We start from the raw sequence: 23879 nt of genomic DNA on the forward strand, positions 1-23879 counted from the left end.
TGTTCATAATTTAATAAACTGGGCATTTATTACCTATGGTAATTATTTATGTAAATCTTTTCAATCATTTTTAGATTGGAGCAAAACAGCAACCAATATTATAAAGAAGAGTTCTGATAATCTTGGGAAATCCTTATCCTCTAGTTCCATTGGTTCCAATTCAACCTACTTAACATCCAAGTCAAAATCCACAGCAACAACATATTGCAAACGGAACAGCCATACAGGTGAGCTCTTGCACTGTAACACAGTACATCTGTAAATACGTAGTGTCATGTTAAAGGTACAGTAGTATTTTCTACCCAAGGGCTAATGTGAGAAAATTTCACCAATTTATATAGTTTCAGTATTTTTAAAATGTTACTGTTTAATAAGAATCATAACCTAATATACAGTACATTCAATATATATTTTTTATCTGGGTATGGTGCTGGACTAAAGAAAGTAGGCGTGACAAAAGCAAAACTTACCGTTTCTATAACAGTTTCACCTCTTTGGTTAAAAGAAGGTAAGTCTTATTACCCCATTGTAAACACAAGAGTAACCAAAGCACAGAGAGATGATGTGCTATAAACTCTTCAGAAGGGATAGGCCAGGAAGGAGAGGAGGTGGGGTGGCCCTGTATGTTAGGGGGTGTTTCAGCTGTCTTGAACTTAGTGATGGTGACAATAGGGTTGAGTGTTTATTGGTAAGAATCAGGAGGAAGGCCAACAAGACAGATATCATGGTGGGAGTCTGTTATGGATCATGCAAACAGGATCAAGAGGCAGACAAAATATTCTATAAGTGGCTGGGAGAAGACTCACAGTCACTACCACTTGTTCTCGTGGGGAACTTCAACTTACCAGACATCTGCTGGAAATGCAACACAGCAGAGAGGAAACAGTCTAGAAGGTTCCTGGATTGTGTGGAAGATAACTTCCTGACAGAGCTGGTGAGGAAGCCAACTAGGGAAGTTGCCCTGCTGGGCCTCTAGGGCCTCTTGTCTGCAAACAGAGAAGGACTTGTGGCTGATGTGAAAGTTGGAGGCTGTCTTGGATGCAGTGGTCATGAAATTATAGTTTTCGATTCTTGGAGGAGTAAGGAGGCAGGTTAGTAGAACTGTCACATTGGACTTTCAGAGGGCAGACTTTGACCTGTTTAGGAGACTGATTGACAGAGTGTCTTGGAACAGGCTGCCCAGGGAAATGGTAGTCACCATCCCTGGAGGTGTTTAAAAGATGTGTAGACATGGTGCTTAGGGACACGGTTTGGTGGTAATGTGGCAGTTCAGGGTTCATGGTTGGTCTTCATGATCTTAAAGGTCTCTTCCAACCATAAAAATTCCATGATTCTATGATGTTCATTGCCCAAGATAATATAACAGCTACCAGCACAACTGGAAATAGCAATTAAGTCTTGTGAATCAAAGTTGATTCACTTGGTCAAACTGCTTCCATTTAACTGCAACGTGGAGGTGGCACAACAGGTGGAGGCTACTTGGAAATGAATACTGTGTTCCCAGAGTATTCGTTGTTTTTCCCTTCCACAAATAGCATGCCATATCTACTGCTAATTTATTTAGATGTCAGTGGTGTATGTAATAAAAGGTATCATCTTTAAAGAAGCACAAAAAGAGAGGAGCTGGAACGATTTGCAAGTCTGTTGGCTTATGTCTGAGATAATATTTGAGAAAATCACTTAAATAGTTCAGATTTTTTTGTTACTGGATTCCTGTGAACTCATGTTTTTGTCCTGTAAAAGTCACATAACATCACAGAATCTTCTTCTAAAACAGCAGAAATAAAATCTGCACACATATTTAACCCAAAGGTGTGTTTTCTTGCTTTAAAATACTTGTCAAAAGCAATGTTTTAGGTATGAAACAGCTGATTTTACTGGAAGGAAAATTCCATTTTTTCTTAGGAATAAATCATTTTCAGAAGTTCCTAAGGTTTCATTATGATGGTACAGTCTTTCTTGAAATGTGGCATCATTTCCAGGAAATACCTTCTTATTTTTATTGATGGTCATTACCAGTTCAGCTAGGCACACAATTTTTATCTAGAATTCCCTTTATTTTTTTAAGAATTTCATTCTTATTCTCTTTGGCTGTAACCACTAACCCAGTAGTCAATGTATCCATTAGCATGAGAGTTTGTGCATCAGGTATGTTAAGAATGTAAGTCTTTTTTGGTTATCAAGAATATACATGAAGTACATTTGCTTTGAATACAGTAGGAATGACCGGTGTCTTAGAAATTCCCCAGTGTCCATGAGCTTGCTCTCAGGGCTGCCATTCACAGCCACATGGAGAACAAGGCTGGTGCCCTCACCAGGATGCCTGTCCCCGCTGCCACCTCAGGTTTGATGTGGGATGCACCCAGCTGTCCTAAACAAGCTGTCTTCATCTCTCTCTCCTGTGAAGGGACACTTCTGTCAGCTGTCTTCCACAAACATCGTCTGTGGTATTCACCAATCACAGTGCTACTACTAAATTAATAGTAGAGGAGGAGAACATCATACCCTTTCCGCTGCAGAGCATTCTCCATTCTGCAGACAGAGAATTCCCATTTGTAATCGTGACAGATCAACCTTAGACCTCTGGTATTGGGATTAGTGATGAAAACGTGCTTAAATGTTTTGTTGGACTCAGGGCTTTTTATCAGTCTGACAATTAAAGAGACTTAGTGCTGGAGCTCTTGCAGTACGTTCTCATCTTCAAAACAATAACACAGTTCCAGATAAGAAGTTAAAAGAAACTTGGGGTTGGGAACATGCTCATGTACTTTCTTCAGAAGTGGTGAGCTTAATCCCATGCATAAATTGTTTCCTAAAATGGATTGCAGTTGTTAATGTAATCATAGTTTGTAATGTGATTGTTTATTGGACATTAAGAAAATACCACAGCTTTCTCTATATTTTTAAAATTTTAAGACTTTGCTTTGACCTCAAAATACACATTTTATTGTAATACACTAAAGAAATTTTTGCTAATGTTAGTTTTTTAAATACTGACATATCTTCTCACGTGTTAAAATGATAGAAAATAACATTAAGATTCTGCTTTTTAGTACAGCTAAACTTATCATTTTGATGTCTTAGCTAAATTGCAGGCAAATAATGTAATAGCTACATGTCTTGGCAACTCTTGTTAATATGGTTGTAATGTGCTCCCTGGAATTGACATGAGCATTCGTGTGTTTGTGGTATAGATAATGTCTTCTAAGGCCCTTTCCTCATCAGTGGTGAAGCCTCACAGGTAAAGTGAGAATTGCTTTTGTCGAATGCATGGTTTGAGCAGGGTGGAGGGATGCCACTTGCATGATGTCCTCATCGACGCGCAGGACTTTGCTAATCAGAAACGCTGCTTGTTTCTCACTATTACATCTTGCGCCACTGATGCTGAATCAGAGGATAAGCGTGCTTCAAACTCTGGGTGTCTGCACTCTGCATGGGGCATATGAAGCATTTGGAAGATACCATTTTAGAAGACAGACCATGTCCTGACATTAATGCCTGTGTACAGTAGTCTGGGGAAAGCAGATTAAGTTGGAACACCAACACAACTGTGTGTTGGAACACCAACACACAACATTTTAAGGTATGCACAAAAGCATACCTTAAAAAGCAAAAACAATCTGATTGACTCCTAGAAAATGGTTTTATATTTTTAAAAGTTATTACAGGAATTTTAAGATATTGTATATTCAGTCTATGGCCATTATAGAATTAGTCTTCAAGCCACAGTTTTTTCATATCCAGTCCCACACGAAGTAAGTCTGAATGAGAAGCTATATATGCCTGACAGTCGTGGTGTGAGCTGCTGGTTGAAGGCAGAGTGCACTCTCTTGGACACAAATATTGGGTGGACCCAACTAGGCGGACAAAAGAAATCACTTTGGCATCTTTTGGCCCGAATGTCTACAAGTCTGACACAAATTTGTTCTAGGTAGTACTTAAATACTATATATAACACCTCTATGAATTAGAATTTAAGATTATTTCTGCAGTGAATTTGGTGGCATGAATCACATTTACTTCAACGATGCAGGTTTTTAACCCTGTACTTGGGTGTGAAGCCCCTTGAGCTAAAAAAAAAAGAAATCCCCACTGGTTTCAAAGGATTTACGTAATTCCTGTGCATGCAAATTTCATGAGGAAATAGCTGGTATTTAACAATGTAGTGATGCCTTGTGAAAAAAAAAAAAAGTGTACATATTTGCAAGGAATTTCAAAAACCCTCCCTAAAGACTAAGAATTAACTTTTCATCATTGAAATAAAATACTAAATATATAGAAAAACTTCAAAAAGTAGTACCATTGGTTAATAAATGCATACACTTGAAAGACACACAGTACCCAGCAGTTTGTTATTGGACATGGAGTTATTTGCTGCGATTCATGGACATTCTTGCGTGCTTTGAAAAAATCATTCTGATATGCCTGAACATGCTTGTTTCTTTTTTTCATGAGTACAACTGTTTTGATTTCTCACTCTGCAATCCATTTCTCCTTCATGCAACACTTTATACTCTTTTATGGCTTGATATCATGACTTCTGCAGGGACGGGTTACTTTTCTGTTTCTTTTTAATTAATGATTTATTTCCATAAGAATCAATTTTTGTATAAAATTGTGGTTTAAATAACATGAAAAAATAGTTAAACGGTGCTTTACCAAGGAATTTTTGAATGTGATTTTGCCAAGATCTGTAAACAGCCATCAAAAATGTCACTTGTAGAAAACTTTGCTTCACAGGATACTCCCATCCTACTTGTGATGGTCCAAACCTTGCCTGGCTTAAGACAATTAATTCCGCCTTTACTCACCACAGTGGAAGAGATAAGAAAGCTCGTTAGGACAGTGTACTTGAGCAAATGAGATACAGGCTCTCTCCTTTCGTTGCTCACGACATGAGCTCTACCTACTGACCGTTCTCCGAACAGCAATACTGTTAGTCGTTGAAGCACTTTCCCAGCCTGGATGGGAATTGCCTTTTACTCTTCAGCTCCACCCTTGGCTTACAGCACATGAACTCTGAGGGGATGCCAGTTTTCTGCATCTTCCACCCCCACACACAGGAGGGTGTTCAATCTGTACCCTCCACATTATGGAAAAGACAAAGTTTAGGCCAGTTTTGGCTCTGTTCATCTTATTTCAGATGCAAGTCATCTTCTGCTACGTTCTGTACAGAATACATTTCTGTGCATAGCTTAAAGCCTCGGCTGTTGACATAATTAAATCAATTTACTGTCATTTTCCACTGCTTTATTATCTGAAGATATTATTTATAAGGTGTTATGGAGGTCACCCCTTTGCCAGTGCTACTGAAATGTTTTACAGTTTGTAGGATTCGCAACATCAACAGTAAATTAATATATTAAGGGGTCATAGGAGTCAGTTATACTTTAGGTAAAATAATAGGGGTATAGTTTTAAGATAGACCTGAGTGGTCTGCCCACAAAACCAGGAGTCTAAAAAGAATTTAGAAGAACCAATGCCAAGCCAAAAAGTTGTTTGCTGGCTTTAAGGGCAGTAATTTCATTCAGCAGTAGTGGCAATTGAAGGCATATCTATGTAGGAGTGACACACCTCTTAAACTATGAGTTTTCTTATGAAGCCCTGACTTCTTGTTGCTTTTTCCTCTTCCTAGAGAATGTTTTTCTCAACAAGCCATCTTCAAAATTTGCCCAAGAGGATGGAGAACAGACATCAATCATCCCTGTCCACCAGGTTATTGACAAGGTCAAGGGATACTGCAATCCTCACTCCGACAACTTCTATAAAAATATCATCATGTCTGACACATTTAGTCACAGCACAAAGTTCTAACTGGGCTTCTGAGTTTTTTGATCCAAAGGGATACAAAAGTCTGCCTGGAACTGAGAATACTGGATGTCGTAGAATGTGACCTGTTTGGTTATTTTTTTCCCAGATTATAATGTTCTCTTGTTAACGGCTTCCACTTGAGGACCAATGTCTCTACCTTTTTACTGTTGTGGAAAAAGACAATTTTCCACCATGGTATTGAGCTGTTTTTAAATGCGTGCCAGCCAACATGATGCCTGGACAGCTAATTGTAATCCTGTGTAAATATTTTTTAAGACTGAAGAGCCACAAGCCTAACTCTAAATTATATAGTCTAAACAGAAGCAAGCCTTGACTTCTGGAGAAAATAGCAGACACGTCACGCAGAACAGGCAAGCCCTTATTGAACAGTTTACTGATGGTCTTTTTCTTTTGAAGAATATGGATTTCCCCTGTGGCACTTGTTAGGTTCCTGCTTCTTGGCTGCCTAGTGCGGAATTTCAAAAACCCTCCCTAAAGACTAAGAATTAACTTTTCATCATTGAAATAAAATACTAAATATATAGAAAAACTTCAAAAAGTAGTACCATTGGTTAATAAATGCATACACTTGAAAGACACACAGTACCCAGCAGTTTGTTATTGGACATGGAGTTATTTGCTGCGATTCATGGACATTCTTGCGTGCTTTGAAAAAATCATTCTGATATGCCTGAACATGCTTGTTTCTTTTTTTCATGAGTACAACTGTTTTGATTTCTCACTCTGCAATCCATTTCTCCTTCATGCAACACTTTATACTCTTTTATGGCTTGATATCATGACTTCTGCAGGGACGGGTTACTTTTCTGTTTCTTTTTAATTAATGATTTATTTCCATAAGAATCAATTTTTGTATAAACTTGTAGTTTAAATAACATGAAAAAATAGTTAAATGACACTTTACCAAGGAATTTTTGAATGTGATTTTGCCAAGGTCTGTACACAGCCATCAAAAATGTCACTTGTAGAAAACTTTGCTTCACAGGATACTCCCATCCTACTTGTGATGGTCCAAACCTTGCCTGGCTTAAGACAATTAATTCCACCTTTATTCACCACAGTGGAAGAGATAAGAAAGCTCGTTAGGACAGTGTACTTGAGAAAAAGAGATACAGGCTCTCTCCTTTCGTTGCTCACGACATGAGCTCTACCTACTGACCGTTCTCCGAACAGCAATACTGTTAGTCGTTGAAGCACTTTCCCAGCCTGGATGGGAATTGTCTTTTACTCTTCAGCTCCACCCTTGGCTTACAGCACATGAACTCTGAGGGGATGCCAGTTTTCTGCATCTTCCACCCCCACACACAGGAGGGTGTTCAATCTGTACCCTCCACATTATGGAAAAGACAAAGTTTAGGCCAGTTTTGGCTCTGTTCATCTTATTTCAGATGCAAGTCATCTTCTGCTGCGTTCTGTACAGAATACATTTCTGTGCATAGCTTAAAGCCTCGGCTGTTGACATAATTAAATCAATTTACTGTCATTTTCCACTGCTTTATTATCTGAAGATATTATTTATAAGGTGTTATGGAGGTCACCCCTTTGCCAGTGCTACTGAAATGTTTTACAGCTTGTAATATTCGCAACATCAACAGTAAATTAATATATTAAGGGGTCATAGGAGTCAGTTATACTTTAGGTAAAATAATAGGGGTATAGTTTTAAGATAGACCTGAGTGGTCTGCCCACAAAACCAGGAGTCTAAAAAGAATTTAGAAGAACCAATGCCAAGCCAAAAAGTTGTTTGCTGGCTTTAAGGGCAGTAATTTCATTCAGCAGTAGTGGCAATTGAAGGCATATCTATGTAGGAGTGACACACCTCTTAAACTATGAGTTTTCTTATGAAGCCCTGACTTCTTGTTGCTTTTTCCTCTTCCAAGAGAATGTTTTTCTCAACAAGCCATCTTCAAAATTTGCCCAAGAGGATGGAGAACAGACATCAATCATCCCTGTCCACCAGGTTATTGACAAGGTCAAGGGATACTGCAATCCTCACTCCGACAACTTCTATAAAAATATCATCATGTCTGACACATTTAGTCACAGCACAAAGTTCTAACTGGGCTTCTGAGTTTTTTGATCCAAAGGGATACAAAAGTCTGCCTGGAACTGAGAATACTGGATGTCGTAGAATGTGACCTGTTTGGTTATTTTTTTCCCAGATTATAATGTTCTCTTGTTAACGGCTTCCACTTGAGGACCAATGTCTCTACCTTTTTACTGTTGTGGAAAAAGACAATTTTCCACCATGGTATTGAGCTGTTTTTAAATGCGTGCCAGCCAACATGATGCCTGGACAGCTAATTGTAATCCTGTGTAAATATTTTTTAAGACTGAAGAGCCACAAGCCTAACTCTAAATTATATAGTCTAAACAGAAGCAAGCCTTGACTTCTGGAGAAAATAGCAGACACGTCACGCAGAACAGGCAAGCCCTTATTGAACAGTTTACTGATGGTCTTTTTCTTTTGAAGAATATGGATTTCCCCTGTGGCACTTGTTAGGTTCCTGCTTCTTGGCTGCCTAGTGCTGTCTGTTCGTTATTTCTAAGTGAATAAAACCCTAACACCAGTGTTAAAGGGTTATTTTAAACCGATTTTCACTAAATAGACCTAATCATGCAAGTCTTGCTCACCAAAACAGTATTTGCTGTAAATTCAGGCTATTTTGCATCCATGTACATAGAAACACACTTATTACATAGATGTGCTGGCTGAGAAGGGTGTGCAGATTGCTAGTAACTCTTGCAAATTTTAAGGCCATTGGTATATTATATATGGAAACAGACAGTTGTACCTATTATTTGCATCCGTGCAGAACAAGTACACAGGTAAATCCAAAGTTTACACAAAGTCATGTTTCAACATTTATTGGTTGGTATGTATGAAATGCAGCATCTCCCGTTGCAGTTCTATGTTTAATGTTCTTTCTCACTAAACAAAATAGAAGACACTCAACTATATATAGATATATAACTATGTACCTAGATCTCTCTCCATGCATATTTTTATAGCAATGGACTCAGTAAATATGACAGAGGAAACCACAATGTGTACCACAGGCAATCTAAGAAGAATGAACGGTGCTAAAACTTAAGTACTTAAATACAAGATAAATACTTTGTAAGCCCATGGGTTCATTTGTCAGTCTCTGTGCTTCAGATATACTGTGTGTATAGACACCTCCATCAGATGGCATTGCAACTTTAGAATAACCTGGAATACATTTACCAGTAATAAATAACTAACATCTGTCTTTCCAGGCACATGTTATCAGTATCGCCCTCCTGCCCCCCCAGTTGGTTGACTTGGTTGAGGTTGTTGAAGGCACAGAGTTTAAACAGCGTTCAGGCAACATTAGGGAATTTCACATTGCTATTCTGTGTGCATAACAACACCGAGCCGTGTGTGTGTGCAGAGAAGAGACAAGAGCACAACATGCGTACTTGCTTTAATCTCTATAAACATGTGACACGTTAGCATGTGGCCATGACTGCCAAAATTGCATCACTCCTCATGGAGCACATCTAGCCCCATGTTTTTGCAAAAATTGCAGCTGCACGTGTTGCTGAAAGCGTGAACCAAAACATCAAAGGTATTTTCAAATAATGTTTTCCGAGGAGAATGTCTCCTGATGGAATTTTTCATTTTTAAAAAAGCTTTTTTTATTATTATTTTTTTTTAACCAAAATATTTTTAGCCAAATGTTCAGTTACTTGTATTCAGAAGGTGACCAGAATTTTGTGTGATTTTTCAGCTGCCAGCCAGGAGGATGTCCGGTGATGAGGGGTGTGGATTTGTGCCTTTCTCTGCTCTTTGCACGCGCTTTTGTGTGCAGGGATCATTTAATGCTGTGACGGCACAAATAGTGTCTTTTTCCCTGGCTGCCAACACCTGGCAGGAGGAGGATGCCCTGATGGTGTCCGTCCAGAAACACTGCTGTCGAAACCTCAGTGTCATAACTGCAGATACTTAATGTGGTGGTATGAGTGAAAGCCAACCCCATTCACTTAAAATGTAATTATTAACAGGGATGAGTGTCATCAGATATCTTTCATAAGGGAAATAATTAAGGGAGAAATTATGTACAGCATTTACTGAACTTATATTTTATCATCCCACTTGCTTAACTACTGTAGATAATAGTGTTCACATAGCAGCTTACTGTGAGATTCCTACCTGATTAAGGTGTTCGGAAGTGAAGAGAAGGAAAACCAAACATTCCTGAAAAAATGAGGAATCAGTGAAACATAACAGATTGGTAAAATATAAATGAAAAGCAAACACAGTATCCTGACTGAAGCTGAGCTGTAACCTAACTATCAGTTTAATGTACAGCTACCTATATTTTTGCTGATTTAAGATTTTTTTCCTCTTTTTTTACTACCATGTAGTAATCTTAAACTGTGTGTGTCAGTTAGATGCTCTCGAGTGCTCTCAATTCTACAATGTAAAGCTTCTACTTTGTAGTTGACATGCTGTAACCTCCCTTGTATATATTTATTTATTTGTGAGGTTAAATATGTCAAATATATTTAGCTCTATAATGACTGTTCTTGTTACTTTAAACCTAAGCTTCTGCTTCATCATAGAAAAAGAGGGAAAGAATACTTTATATATGTTTTTTCCAAACACCTTGTGAAACAATTTACTGTAGTTCTATCTTTTACAAGTATGAGGAGACATGTCAGTGTAATTTGTAATACTAGTCAGTGGAATATAGTGTAACAGGTTTGAAGATGGACTAAAGTGGAAAGAAGCATTTTCAAGTAAACATTCTTGATGTTAGTGTTCCAAATAATTAAAGTCTTTTAATAGTGAATGATTGATTTTATTTTTTTTTCCTTTTTTAGTGTTTAATGGCAAAAATTACAGTGGAATTCTGGAAAATAATCTTGTGTTTATTAAGTATGTGAGACAGGTACGTGCCTAGCCAAAAAGTTGGAAATGATTGTGTCAGACTTAAGTCCACCTCATCAGAGGAATGCATTTTGCAGAATTTGCTTTTCCTTTTTGTGATTTACTCGATGCCACCTCCACTGAATAATCTGAAAGTTATGCAAGTTCATTTATCTTTGGTAGCAGTCCTGTCGTAGAAATGAGAGGAAAATCAACGCAACAGAAAATATGCTGGAATGATCTTTTATAGGAAATATAAATGAATAATCTAAAACTCAGGAGTTATTTCTATTCGTATGTTTCTTTCCAGCTGAATGTAGTCACTCATTATCAATAACTTGATTTGACCTGATCACTGTTTAAATCACTGGATTAATACACACTAATGTATAAAGATTAAATGTAACACACCAATGGCCTACCTTTAAATGTTTAAAGAACATGGAAACCTGCTGAAATGTGCTAGATCTGCTTCCCTGTATTTAAGTCTCATCACAGAAAATGCACAGAATAGGAAGAGTTAGTGGTACTATTTTTTAGAAAACAATCAAAACCCTCCATGTGACAAGTGGCATTTATTAGTGAGGATGCTGGGTGGACAGTGGACACTATCCCTGAGCTTTATGCCTTGAAGAGTGTGGGAGGACCCTCTGAAGGAAGGAGCCCAGGGTTTTTTTTTTCCAAGTAGGAACTTGGCAGATGCCAAACTTATAAGGAGAGATTTGCAGCATTTGGGGGTGGATTTATTTTTCTCCTCGTTTCATCACATTTTAAATATCAAGAACAATTTTATTTTAATCCTCTACTGTTAGCAGCTTCCTACTGTAACCCATTGAGTTACATAAAATGCCACTTCATTTTATTACTTTTGAAAAGCTGATCTATAATCAGACACATCTATGTTACCACAGGGACAGCTACCGAGTTACAGGGCAGCAGTGTGTCATTCGTGGAGCCATTATAAAAAGCTGTTATGCATTTACTCTGTGTAAAGATGTAAAACCATATATAGGTCAGCAAAGGAGGCAAAGGGCTTAGAAGTTAATGTCAGGGAAACCAATCATGCAAACCATTTCTTGCCCAGTGCTACAGCTGCTGCTATGCTAAGGGGACTTTCCCCTTCACCCTCCACTTAGCCAGTTGTTGGCTACTTGGTCCATTTAATTTTCGAATCTCTTGACCCCATCATGGCACTCTGGTCCTCAGGACAACCATTTGCTGCAATGCCAGGGAAAGGGAAAGGGAAAAAGAAAGAAGAGAAAGGGAAACTGGAAGGGGAAGGGTAGTTTGTCAAGGCCTGTTCTGAATTTTCTTACACTTTCCACATGATTTCTTGCCCCTTCCCCAGGATATGTGACCCTGACCAGTGATGGAGGCGGGCCACTCCAGTAGGTGGAACATACCACCATGGGTATTTGTGCATTTAATCAATTAAGACTAATATTTTTGACCCTCCAGCTTTTAAGCTGAAGATCTGCCATGGTTCCTCAAGGCAGCAACTGCAGTATTCCCATGCTTGGAGACTAACCTAGAAATAATATTTCTGTATTTCAGGAAGAATTTAGTGCCTCCCATGATAAGAAATCAGTCTGATAAGTTTCAAGCACCACAGCAGAAATAGCTGGTGAGCCAAATCTCATGGAAACCTTTTCTGGAAAGATAGCCCTTCCTCAGATTCATCTGCTTGCCCAAAGCCAATGCTGCTATTGGTCTTAGATTAAGCCCAGATTTAGCACTGGTGAGGAGTGGTGATGTCCGTGTGGATTGTATAACCACAGCCATCTGAGGACAGTTTGAATGACATGGTTTTCTCAAAGGGTGCCTACAGCTTGAATCTTTAGCATGTATCATCTAATCTTCTAGTAAGAATTCTCAAAAAGCATGGCTTTAGATAGGCAAGACTTCTCAGAAATCCTGACTATATTCCATATGTGAAGTGTAGGAGAAAGAGGGAATGCTGCTGCTAACTCTGGTCTGATTATTTCCTTCCATCACCAGTTTTTTTCCCATCCTGGGAGCCCACAGGAGCAGGGAAGAAGACTTCCGACGGGAAGAAGACCCCCACTGTCCCTGTCGTGCTGCATTTCATGGTGCTTCAATTCCAACTGCAGTAAACACAATAATATTACACATTTACAGAATTCCACCTCGGTTTTCTTTTCCACTCTCCCGGCACAGCTGCTCGTGCTGTTCCAGCAGAGGGCAGTGGCATATTGCTAGTTGTCAAGCTGCTAAAATCAACCTAAAAATGCAACAAGATTCTTCCACGTGGAAGCACCGGCGCAGAGATAAGTAGGAGAGTTCATATCAGGTTTGTCTATTATTTAGCAATCTGTTACATCACCCGATAAAGCAAACACTCTGCGCTCGGGGAAGTGAGGGGAGAGAGCTGTCTGCCTGCGTTTGGGCTTATTTAGTGGAAAGAGCAATACAGGGTCTCTCTGTATTTTCTCCTGCTGGTTGCTACATTTTCTCCTTTTTTTTTTTTTGCTCTGAGGGGATGCAATGGTAGTAGCTACTGTCAGCTGAGCAAACAGAGCCAGTTCACCATTTCAGCTTGCTTATTCCAGTACTGGGCAAACGATTTGGTCTGCTGGGCTGCCATCCTGTGACTCAGAAATTCGCTGTCTGCGTAAATGTCCAGGGAAAGGGAAAAAAAAAACCCAGCAGCCCACTGTTGACAGTGGCACACAGGCCCACACCTCCCTAACGCTTCTTCCCTCACCAACACAGGGAGAGATTTGCTGTCAGCTGGGTCCTCTGCTCCACAGACTCTTTCCCCATGGCATGTTGTACCAGGTCAGCTCGACCAAGGTGGAGAACCTTTCCCTCTGTGATGGGGCAGGACTGACCACAAAGCTGCTCCACTAGGAAATGGCACCGTGTTGAAAAGTAAAATGTGTCATCTGCAATTCTGGCAAGATCTTAAAGGAAAAAAAAGTCAGAAACAGTTTGAATCCACCCATCTGTGCTTGTCCCAGGAGTCTCATGCTCACTGGGATGTCCCTCTCACCCCACGCCTCCACCAGCACCTATATGACACCAAGCTAAGGGGAGAGGGGATGGTCTGGGGCAGATGGGGTGGGAAAAGCAGGGAAGGACATGACCTGCTTTAGCCTCCTTCTTTTTTTTGGAGAGAGCCCCTAGTCATGGCTTCCTGAGCCATGGGAAGAAGGAGCAGTACGAGGGGAGGCTCAGGAACAGTCAGGACTTGGTGTACAGAGAAGGGCACGAGACTAGTATGATAGACATCATGACACCATCATTGCTGCAGAACACTTGTGGTGTTGGTGTTGCTCAAGTGTAGAGCCACAGTACAGCTGTGTTACTGGCACATCACCTCTGGATGGTCTTCCATATACACAAGGCAGGAGCCAGCTTGAGTTCCCCACCATTTCTCTGTGCTCCCTACAACCAGCGCTCGCTTCCCAGGAAAGGAGATGTGCCAGCAAGCTTCTCAGGCTGGCTGCAAATGTCTCCTTGCTCAGACTTGGTCATTTCATAGAATTACCCAAGGTACAGGGTGAACTGGGCATGATGCAGATGCTGACAGCACTATGGAGCTGCAGTCTAAAGGTTAGGGCAGGGAGGGTTCTCAAGAAAGGAGGGAAAAGATGAGAAACCACCACCTAAAAATCCCTGGAGGACAGGGGCTAAAATGCTGTGGTTTTCCATGCTGAGTGCAACTAAAAGAGCTCTCAGAAGAGTTTTGTGTGTGTTTAACAACAACTTGGTGTGGGACAGGTCCAGGCTGAGCTTTCCAGGGAAGGCATCTCAGGGGGATGCAGCTCCAGCAGCCCAGCTGGATCTCAACCCATGGATGGCTTCTTCACCGTTTCTTTGGTGTAACCCAGAGATGGAGCAAGATTTGAAGCACTCAGGCTAGCACCTCTTGCAAGTTAGCAGGATGTATTTGGAGCCAGAGCTAAAAGGGGATTTAGGCAGCCTAGGGCTTAAAGTGGTCATCCAAACCAGCCTCCACCTGCCTGCTCTGGTTAGGTCGCAGCTCTTACTGGAGATGAGGAGCTTACATTTATTTTAGCTACATTAGGTGGAAGAGAAGCTGGGGTCAAGCTGAGGGTTAAAATGTGGAGGTATTTTACTGGATTTTCAAAGGAAAGATGACTCTGTCCAAGCCCCAGACTGCACGCCTTGGGAACTTTGTAGCAGCTGCAGCTAGAGGTAAGGTGGAATGAGTCGGTCAAGGTCCTTCTGAGGTGGCTGGGCAGAACTGAGAGAAAAGCCAAATGCATGTTTCATTGCAGAAAAGATCAACCCAAAAAAGATGAGCATAGACAGAAGCAGCCTGTCCCCAAAAGTGTGACTGTCAGATACTGTTGCTGGGTAACAGCCAGATAACTTTAACACATCCCGTTCTTTTATTCTCGTTTATTTTAATGCCTCCCAAAGATGGGTCTTTTTTCCACTTTGCCTGTTTTTTTATTCACCCAAACTGATATGTGCTCTGGTTCAGCAAATAAGCAATCCTCTGACCATATTGTATCCTACCAGATATTGTATGTGATGTTTTCTAGATTCAAGCAAAGAGATCCTCTCATTGCCATCAGGCTGGACATAAATTTGAGACTAGTGTAAGGATAGCCTATAAATTGCCTGCTGAACGAGGGTATGAAGGGTATGTCTTAGTGAAGCACCGGAAGACTTTCTGGACAGAGGATACCCTCCAACACTGGAGGTGTCTAAGAACAGGCTGAACCTGGGCTTCCTAAACCCATCATGTGGGTGCCACCATCAGCACCAACAGCACTATCAGATGACACACAGAGACAGTCTGCTGCTCTGTGATCCTCTTGCATTTCATGTAACTATTTTTACTAACACGCTACACAGCATGAGGAGGAAGGTGCTCCCACAATAAATTCATACCAGTACTCTCTCTCCACAGCTTATCTTCTTCTCCCCCTCTAATTTCTCAGCTGTAAACCCTTTGCCCATAACAGCTGCCTGATAACACCAAGTAGCTTCACAAGGCCCTCACGCCCATCACATTTCCACACCACCATTAATCACTCCAGTTTCCAGCGTCCCCCACAGAGGCAATGCCCCCATCCCTTCACTAACTGAAGCCTCTGCTGTAAACTTAAAGCAGAGATGGCCACAACGGTGACAGCTCCCAGCTCTTGAGCGCTGGCACAGCACTGGAGGAGCAGGCACAGGCACTGTTCTCACCACCACTTTTCAGCCTTGGTCCCTTTTAGAGGTGGGTCTCAAACCTCTGGGTTAGGCACATGTTTCTCAGGGTTGATTTTGACATAGGTAAGTTTGTCTTAAAGCAGGGAGGAAACCTTTCTGGTTCCATTTTCATTTTCTATTATTATTTCATTCAGATTAAACTCCTTGTAGGAGTGTTGCCATGTCCAATAGGCTTGTGTGGACTATTTACATTAGAACCCAGGGTTTCTGACTGGCGCCTTTATGGACCAGGTCAAATCTGTGCCCCAGCTTCATGAATTTGTTTCACTCCTTAACCTTTATGCTAAATTCATGTGGTTGCCTGTGTGAGCTGCTACCACGAGCCCGGTGACCTGCACCACCAGCTAAAATTGCCAGGCCCTTAAACTCCCTGCTAAAAGAAAACCACCCATTACTGAGGATGCTGCAAAAGACGTTTCAGCATTTCCTTTCAGTGAGGCTGAAAAAAAAGAACGTGAGAAAGAAGTTTTGGGGATAATGCTAACATGAAGAAGTTTGCCTCAGAGCGTTGACATTTGCCAGGGATGTTGAGCTTTAGCTTCTCAAACATCTGGGTGCACAGACATAGAGGCTGCTGTGCTGCTCCCTGTCTGAGCATCCATTTCAGCAGGTACGCAGCAGGCAGAGGGATGGGAAGGATGTAAGTACCAATGCATATTGGTACCACATGTGGAGGGAGGGAGGAATATCCCAACGCACATACACACATCCCAGCCGGGTCTGAAAAACAGGCCATGTGTTTCTTCACGTCTTTTTTTAATTTTATTTCTGACCTGCTGCGTACACAATCCAGCCCAAAAGCAAAACACAAGCTGCGATTGTCCCGAAGTCCAGGATACAGAAACTAACAGATAGTTTTCCAGGATATTTGCAAGTAAACAGATCAGCCCGGTTCCACATTTAGGTATTTAATTAAATGGCTCGATTTTTGTTATTTTTCATACCACAGGAAAAAAAAAAAAAAATTCTTACTTTGGCAGAGAGTCCTTCCTCCTTAGATCTCCATCTCTGCCTAACAGGGTTTCTGTGTGCACAAACCTTGAATTGTCTTGGCGCTGACAAATCACGAGGTTTTGGCTGCCTGATGATCAGGGCTGCGGTGGCTTATTCCCATAAACCAGACATCTCCATGTGTGTAGAGCAGCCCTAGGATTGTGATTGGCATGTGGCTACTTTCCACCAGCTTGTTCCTCCCATGGCTGGCGCGATGCCAAGAGAAGCATTTTAATATTAAGGTGGTTGTGGAAAAGCAGCAGATGCAATAGCGGAGGAACCAAAAAAAAAAAAAATATTGCTTTATGAAGTGTTTTGGCTCTTTTACCCATTCTAAGTAATTACTGATGACTAAGTGCCTGAGTTCAGAAAACAAAGGTTGTTTGTCTAGCACAACTTCATATGTCCAGTTTGGGATGGATGGGGTTCACTGAACCAACACCCACATGTGAGATAGGCAGCTCTTGCAGAAAAAGTTTTATTTGTATCAGCTAAAATAGTTTGCTTTAACTCTTTTGCCATATACTTGTGATTTATTTATTAAGCCACACTATTGAAGGAGGACAAGGAGCATCAGCTTCATTCAGGCTGACTGGATCTTTCCTTCTTTCTCTCCCCAGATGAGGGGCTCAGTCTGAGCCTAGTATTGTCCATATCCTCCCTATATATTTTTTGGATTTCTAGCATGGATGTCCTTTCAGTGGAGCATTATTGCAGTGGTTCTCCAGGCCTTGCTCACATATTGTAACAAAAATGCACAAAAAATCTCTATGGGTCATTCACTTGTCCATTTTATCAGGATCCATTTAGCTGCACAGCAATAGCTTTTAAATTCAGGTAGTTCTGTGACATATACTCTCACTGTATAGGTAGCAGAAGCTTAAAGCCACGGGACTGATGCTTGACCGCGTGTAATCTCCTTGGCTGGCCTCCCACATCCAGGTTTGGCACCTTTTTTCAAGCACTCAGCTTTCCCTTTCCATAAATCTTGGGGCTCAGATGTACAATCAAGTTCATGCCACTTTAAAAGTTTGGCCAATCCTTCTGAGTCATTGGGACTGCCAAGGTGAAGGTTCTTCATCCACCTCTTTTTACTTCACACTTTTTCACACGTTAAGAATCGAGCTGGCTGCTGCCAGTCCTCACTCAGCTGATGCACATTGAATTGCTGTAACAGAACCACGTGCCCGAGACCTGAGTGCACTGATTTATTGAGTGTGATGTGCTACTGATGTCTCCTTGTTGTGCCTATGAAGCAGAGTGTAACTAGCTATATAAAAAATGATAAACGATTGCTTGTCTTTGCAATGATTTTGGTCATAAGAATAAATTACTTCAGAGGGGACGAATGAGGCAATTCTACAGCCTTTATAGCTGTATGATTTCTATATGTAAGTGAAATTATCATTTTTAAAAGGCAGGAACATCAAGTTACAAGCCCATTCATTACCACATAATAATTAAAAAATATCTGTACCTTATTTTTGGGTAGCATGCATTATAACATGTGGGGAATAAAAAGGAAAATAAATTCACTGTGGTACTGGATTTATCATACTTTTGTCGGTAGAAGAAATGCTGCTTACAAGTTTATGGCAGTGGAGTTTTAGAAGAAAACAGATGTCAAAGTCCTGAGTAAGGAAGATGGAATTGCATCTGGTCAGTCACTGCATGAGAGTGAACAGTACATCTTGCACTTCTCTGTCTGAGAGGAAAAAAACCCATTTGCACACACACTTACCAAAATGTAAATTGACTGTCTCCACTTGCCCTGATAAATCTGTCAATTGCAAGAAGCTGTCAGATAGCTTAAACCAAAAGCAAATTTATAGTTAAGACTCATGAATGAGTCAAAGCTAAAAATCAAGACAAAGGGAAACCTTAAATTGTGTCATTTGTCTCCTGCAGACATGAAGCTCTGGGGTAAAAGCCATCCTGAGTCTCTCCCAGGAGACTGTCCCCAGGATGGGCGGTGGGTGACTCCTGTGACACTGTGCACTGGGGGAACAGCCCTCTGGGTCGCTCTGCTGGAAGAGCACCAGGCTTACAAAGAGAAGCCCAGGTTTGAACATGGTCCTGGTGGGACAATTTGTATTTACTGCTCGGTGAAGGGCTTGGCACCTGGTCTGATCCTCGAGGAAGGGACCCACCAGTGCACCCACTTGAGCCACCTTCCCCTGGAAAGTAGGGATTGAGGAAGGGGAAGAGCATTCAACCTGTAGCCCAACACGTGGACAACATGTGCATCCTAGCTAAGGATCTGGGAGAGTTCCTGTGCTCTGCAGTGGGACCAAATGGAGCCCGACATGAGACAGGCATCAAAGCATTGCGAGGGCAATGGAGTGCTAATAAATCCTGAGTCCTGTGAGCCCAGTTCACTCTGCTCAGTGGGAGTCTTTCTAGAGCACCACAGGATGAGAAGCATTTCCCCCACCAGGAAACTACATTACAGAGTGAGACACCGTCTCGCCTTTCCCTCTCATTCCTGGCCTTTTTCATCTTGCGGTCGCTACGCTGCTGAAACAAGACCTTCCTCCTGACAGCAGCGTTAGGCAAAGCTCAGTTTCTGCAAGTTCATTAATCCAACCCTCATCCTGTCCTCAAACTCCCCGTGGATCTCCTGGTGAGCACTCCAGTGCTTGGACACATGGGCAGAAAGGAGATAGCGCTTCCAAAGCACCCCGCTGGCACCCTAAGAGCCTTGTGCTCTTTATCTCCTCCCCAGGCTTCCTCGGTGACCCTCAGCAGTGAGCTTTCAGCTATCTGTTTTCCTCGGGCAGCAGTTTGGAGATAACTAACTCCAGCTAATGGGGCACTATTCTTAGTTGGAGACCGGGTGGCAGGTGCAGCCGTGGGCACAAAGCCACACGTGGGAAGGTGACAGAGCCACAACCAAACCATCCCATCACACAGCCCCAGGGCTTCAGGCAAGTCGGGAACACTTCAGGGATGGGTGGATGATTAAAAATAAACTAAGTCAGGCTGAGGGTACTGAACCATTAGAGAAAATCCCACCTAGAAATGCAGAGGAATAATCAGCGACAAGCGGCGGCGGACTATGTCGTGATAAAGCCATGTGGAAACTCTTGCCAGCAGAAGCCATGCTGTGGCACAACTGTGGCTGTGCCTGTGCTCATCGTGCTCCTGCAGCCACAGCAGCACCAGAAATGCAATAGTGGAAGTTTCACAGAATCACAGAATGATATGGGGATGGAAGGGACCTCTGGAGATCATCTTGTCCAACCCCCCGCCAAAGCAGGTCCACCCAGAGCAGGTTGCACAGGAACTTGTCCAGGTGGGTTTTGAATGTCTCCAGAGATGGAGACTCCACCACCTCTCTGGGCAGCCTGTTTTGCCTTTCTTTGAGCTGTTTCCTCACTCTGAAAAGTGCTGCCACACAGGCTTGGCTCAATAAACCCAGTCCGACTTCTGTATGGACTAGTTCATGAAAAGCCACAGCAGAGAGGAGGCCAGGAAAGGCAAATGTCACTGAGATTCAGCAGTGACACTTAAGAGCCACAGACTCACGACCAAAGGTGTTGCTATGGAATCTGCTGCATGCCAAATGTGAAACTCCTGTCTGGCGTAATTGGCTTCAAATTCAAATAAAGACACAGATAAATTGATGCATAAACTATAAGGCAATAAAGACATTCAAGAGAAGTAAGAGAAAATGTTGGAAAAGTTTCAAATATCTTTTCTGGAATATCTTTACAACTTATATATTTTTAATTCTTCAGCATATTCTTTCGTTTTTAAAACAAGAACCATATGTAGAAAAAACCTGCAGACACTGACAGATGTTTTCATTTTATTTATTTATGTTTTCACAAAGAAAACCATTATAGGAAACAGTGGTCAAAATGAAGGGTTTTGTTGTCAGAAATCACTTTTCATTCCACGTTGCTTGCAAGCCTGCACTGCCTGGAGGAGCCACTCTAGGCCTGAGCAGTGCCACCTGACTGCAAGCAGCGCTGAGGAAAACACTTTTTTTTTCCCTTTCTGCAAGAACTTCTAGAATTTTTCCAGCTTAATACAGGGAAAATCCTCTGGAACAGGTTGCCCAGGGAAGTTGTGGATGCCCCATCCCTGGAGGTGTTCAAGGCCAGGCTGGATGGGGCTTGGAGCAACCTGGTCTGGTGGGAGGTGTCCCTGCCCAGGGCAGGGGGGTTAGAACTCGATGATCTTTGAGGTCCCTTCCAACCCAAACCATTCTATGATTCTATGATTCTATGAAATGAGAATTCCCAGCAGAGGATCTAATAACAAAAGGCACAGTATTAGTTTCTTCTGAACTGATCCAGTGTAGAGATCCAAGAACTGAGGACATTGCAAGCTACAGTGCATGGCTGAACTAAAATAGCTTTAATGTCCTTTGAGTGGGCAAGTAAAGCTGCAGCAGTCAAAGAGCTGCCTCTACCTCCTACCACCCCCTCGGGCAGCCTCCTGAATGATCTTGTCTATTTTACAGGGTTTCATATGGCTCTTTGCATGCATGAACTTTGTCTTGCCTAGTATCTACAGAATGACTCGCCAAGTATCCACAGAATGACTAAGTTACCTGTTGTCCATACAAAACTTGACTCCCAACATGCCTGCAAAACCTCTGCCTGCATCCACCTCCACCATAACACTGAGGAAGGAATAAAAGGTTTGCAATTAAATTCTATGTGGCCATGTATTTCAATTCTTTTTTTTTTCTGGTCATTCATTCAAAGGAGGTTTCAACTATTTTGATGTGAGATTCTGAGAAAAGATATTTGCAAATTCTAGCATCAAAAATTTCTAGGAATCTTTTTACAGGACACAATCAATCAATTTCTCCAGATAAGCAGGGAGTAATATAGTTACTACAGCTGCTACCATCACACTTGCCTAATTATTATGCATAAGATTTCTTACCTTAAGTAATGTTTACTGTCTTTTGGCACTGTTTGAAAGACACCACATGAGAAACTACCATTATACCGAACTCCTATCAAATTCTCAAAATAGTGGGAAAAAATAGCAATCATTTTCTTTAAATACCACAAGATTAAATAATAATACCATTAGGTTCTCTTATAATTGTGTTCTGCTTCTCTGAACAATTAGATACACTTCTGTTTTCAAGTACTCTGCAAACATGAGGGTTAGAAATGAATACTTTACTTTTCAAATGCAATTAAGACAAGCAAACAAACAACCCCAGCTTCAGTTGGCATAAATCATCATAGTCACACTGGTGGAATTAACAGGCGATGCCGAATCGTTTCAGCTAATCATCGCGGGTTCTTGCCATACATCTCTTTTCCCACTCTATTTATCTTACATGCTGCTTCCTTCCCAGTCCTGTAATAAATTCTGAAGAATTAAGATATAAATGCTTACAAAGCAACATGTTTACGCTGGGACAATCTGAATCCTTTGCTTTTAACCATAACTGATGCAGAAGACCTGCAACAGGTCTTCCCTTAGTGTCCATAGGTACTTCTAGTGAGCTTTCTCAAAGCTTAAACAGCTAACTCAGGCTCTCACTCTGCTATTGCAACACACCACAACCAACTGCAGCATAACAGCAGTGCTACGTGGCATCAGGGTAGGTCAGAATTAGCTCCACAGGCTCCAGTGAACTGATATGCACCTGCAAGGGGGAACCAACACAGCCGTAGGAGTGCCCATGTCTACATTTCTACCCCTCTGCTAGGCCTGCCTTGGTTTGGTTGTCTTACTCCTCTTCCTTGTTTGGTTTTCTGAGCCACTCAGGAGGGCTGGGTGGGGGGGTCCAGTGCCAGACCCCATCCTGAGAAAGCTGCAGTCCCGTTGGTGTTTACCTGTATGGACCTGCTGGTCCTCAGCAGACATTGTGGGCTCTATGAGCAATTTTCTCACTGGAAACCAGAGCTATTCCTTCTTGGAATGGTGGGTTCTTCCCCAGACTGGAAGAACTGAAAGTAAACCAAAAGTCACAGATTTCGGTGGGTTTGGCACTCAGTTTTGCCATTTTTAGGAAGCTTGTTCCGGTTTTCCTTTCTATATCACCACCAGTGGGACAGGAGCAAGCCCACATAGTGTAAGAGTACTCCTCACAAAGTTAATTTTCTCAGCTTATTTATTCTGTAACTTGAGTTTGCTCATAGCATTTTATAGCCACAAATAATGCAACTGCTCAGCTGCCTCTTGGTGCACAGTTGCCAGAGTAGCAGAGCAGTGTTAAGTGAAAGGCCTATTTTGCATTAGGCATAATCCCTTTTCAACCGAGTGCTTCGATTTGTAATTTCCTACTTTGTGTTACTACTGTTTATTTTTGTCTAAATTCATGTTGAAAATATCTTATTTCAGATATTTCAGCACAGTAATGATTCTACATAGGTTTAAAAATTCCAATTATAATATAATTTTAAAGAGTCCAATGCTGCTTTATGGGCTGGCTCACTGCAACTTTTTTTTATTTTTTCTTCTCTATTCTTTTATAAAAGCAAATTCCAGTTTTGAGTTCACGAGCTGTAATAGAAAGGAAATAGATACCAAATCTTTGTTCTGGGCTCAATAAACTACAAGGGCAATCTAAAGTTTATGAAGGGGAATTTTTTCCATAGATTTTTTTTTTTCCTGCTTCACCAGACAGAAACAATTTTCTGATTTATTCTTCCTCCCTTTCCAGAGGTTCTGTTTCAGCAATAGACCAGGTTCCCCTCCCTGCCACACAAGGGTCGCCAAACGCTTGCAACCCTTGAGCTTATGATTTACGTAAGATAATGCTTTTCAAACATGTGCAGCACATTCCAGCACAGAACTGATGACAGCATCTGGGGGAAGAGCAAGCGGAAATAAAAATCAAGGAACAGGAGAAAATATGACCCTCGCTTCATGGTGCTGCCTGGCCAAGAGGTCAGGGCACAGCAAATCTGTTCCACTGCAGCTCTGCAGATGCAGAGGGGGAAACAGAATATTCTCTGTCTCT

General features: G+C 41.5%; 1 protein-coding gene across 1 annotated transcript in view; it reads left to right on the top strand.

The window, feature by feature from the left end:
* Nucleotides 1-6275, top strand: part of ADGRG6 (adhesion G protein-coupled receptor G6) — a 141726-nt gene extending 135451 nt beyond the window's left edge. The window contains exon 25 of the mRNA XM_014939586.1: nucleotides 5636-6275. Within this exon, the coding sequence (XP_014795072.1) occupies nucleotides 5636-5814 (179 nt within the window). The 3' untranslated portion in view covers nucleotides 5815-6275. The remainder of the gene's footprint in view (nucleotides 1-5635) is intronic.
* The last annotated feature ends 17604 nt before the right edge of the window (nucleotides 6276-23879 follow it).

This window comes from Calidris pugnax, unplaced genomic scaffold (assembly GCF_001431845.1).
Source record: "Calidris pugnax isolate Ruff unplaced genomic scaffold, ASM143184v1 scaffold57, whole genome shotgun sequence".
In the NCBI taxonomy this organism is placed as follows: Eukaryota; Metazoa; Chordata; class Aves; order Charadriiformes; family Scolopacidae; genus Calidris; species Calidris pugnax.